The 862-nt window shown below is 39.9% G+C and overlaps 1 protein-coding gene across 1 annotated transcript; it reads left to right on the top strand.

Moving 5' to 3' along the window:
* Positions 1-6: 6 nt before the first annotated feature.
* On the top strand, positions 7-573 carry LOC102727175 (olfactory receptor 11H6-like; the record flags this gene model as incomplete). The annotated part of the gene is made up of 1 exon (XM_081809960.1): positions 7-573. A coding segment is annotated over one exon (567 nt), but the record flags the coding sequence as incomplete, so codon positions are not given.
* Between the last annotated feature and the right edge of the window lie 289 nt (positions 574-862).

Below are 862 nucleotides of genomic sequence, written 5' to 3'. Positions count from 1 at the left end.
CCCCTGCACTACCCCACTGTCATGACTGTTCAGCGCTGCCTCAGAATAGGAGCTGGGTGCTGGGTGTGTGGCTTCCTATACTTCCTCTTGCCTATTTACCTCATCTCTCAACTCCTGTTTTGTTGTTCCAAGAAGATTGATCACTTCCTGTGTGACCCAGGACCTCTTATGAAGCTGTCCTGTGTGCCAGCTCCTGCCACTGAGACCATCTGTGCCGTCTATAACTCAGTCCTCATTTTCTCCACCTTCCTCTTCATTACCAGCTCCTATACCTTGGTGATCAGAGCTGTGCTGAGGGTCCCCTCAGCAGAAGGTCGGCATAAGGCCTTCTCCACATGTGGCTCCCATCTGGCCGTGGTGTCCCTGTTCTATGGCTCTGTCATGGTTGTATATGTAAACCCAACAGCAGGCAATCCAGCCGGGATGCAGAAATATGTGACTTTGTTTTATTCTGTGTTAACTCCACTTTTCAACCCTTTGATCTATAGTCTTCGAAATAAAGAGATGAAGGCAGCTCTGAGAAAGTTATTTAGAATTGTGAGATTTAGTCAGAGGCATGGAAGAAATATTTGAAGCACTTTTGTTCACAACTGATATAATGTATGTGAAATAAATAATTAAAAGCTTGATATTCAATTGTATTAATGGAATTTAAAAAGTATTTTTGTGTTGAGGAACAGTCATTGTGATAGAATGTTTATAAACCTAACTATATCCATCTCTTCGTTTTTATTATTAGGGAAAATTATTAATAGTAAAATCAAATTCAAATAAAAATAAAGGAAAAATGATCACTAATCTTTCTGACACTTAGATTTAATACTTGCTAAAATTTTGCTGCTAAGATCACACACACATGCAT

This window comes from Leptonychotes weddellii, unplaced genomic scaffold (genome assembly GCF_054177405.1).
Source record: "Leptonychotes weddellii isolate Sample4059 unplaced genomic scaffold, ASM5417740v2 HiC_scaffold_15909, whole genome shotgun sequence".
Classification (NCBI taxonomy): Eukaryota; Metazoa; Chordata; class Mammalia; order Carnivora; family Phocidae; genus Leptonychotes; species Leptonychotes weddellii.
This window is presented reverse-complemented; position numbering and strand designations above follow the sequence as displayed.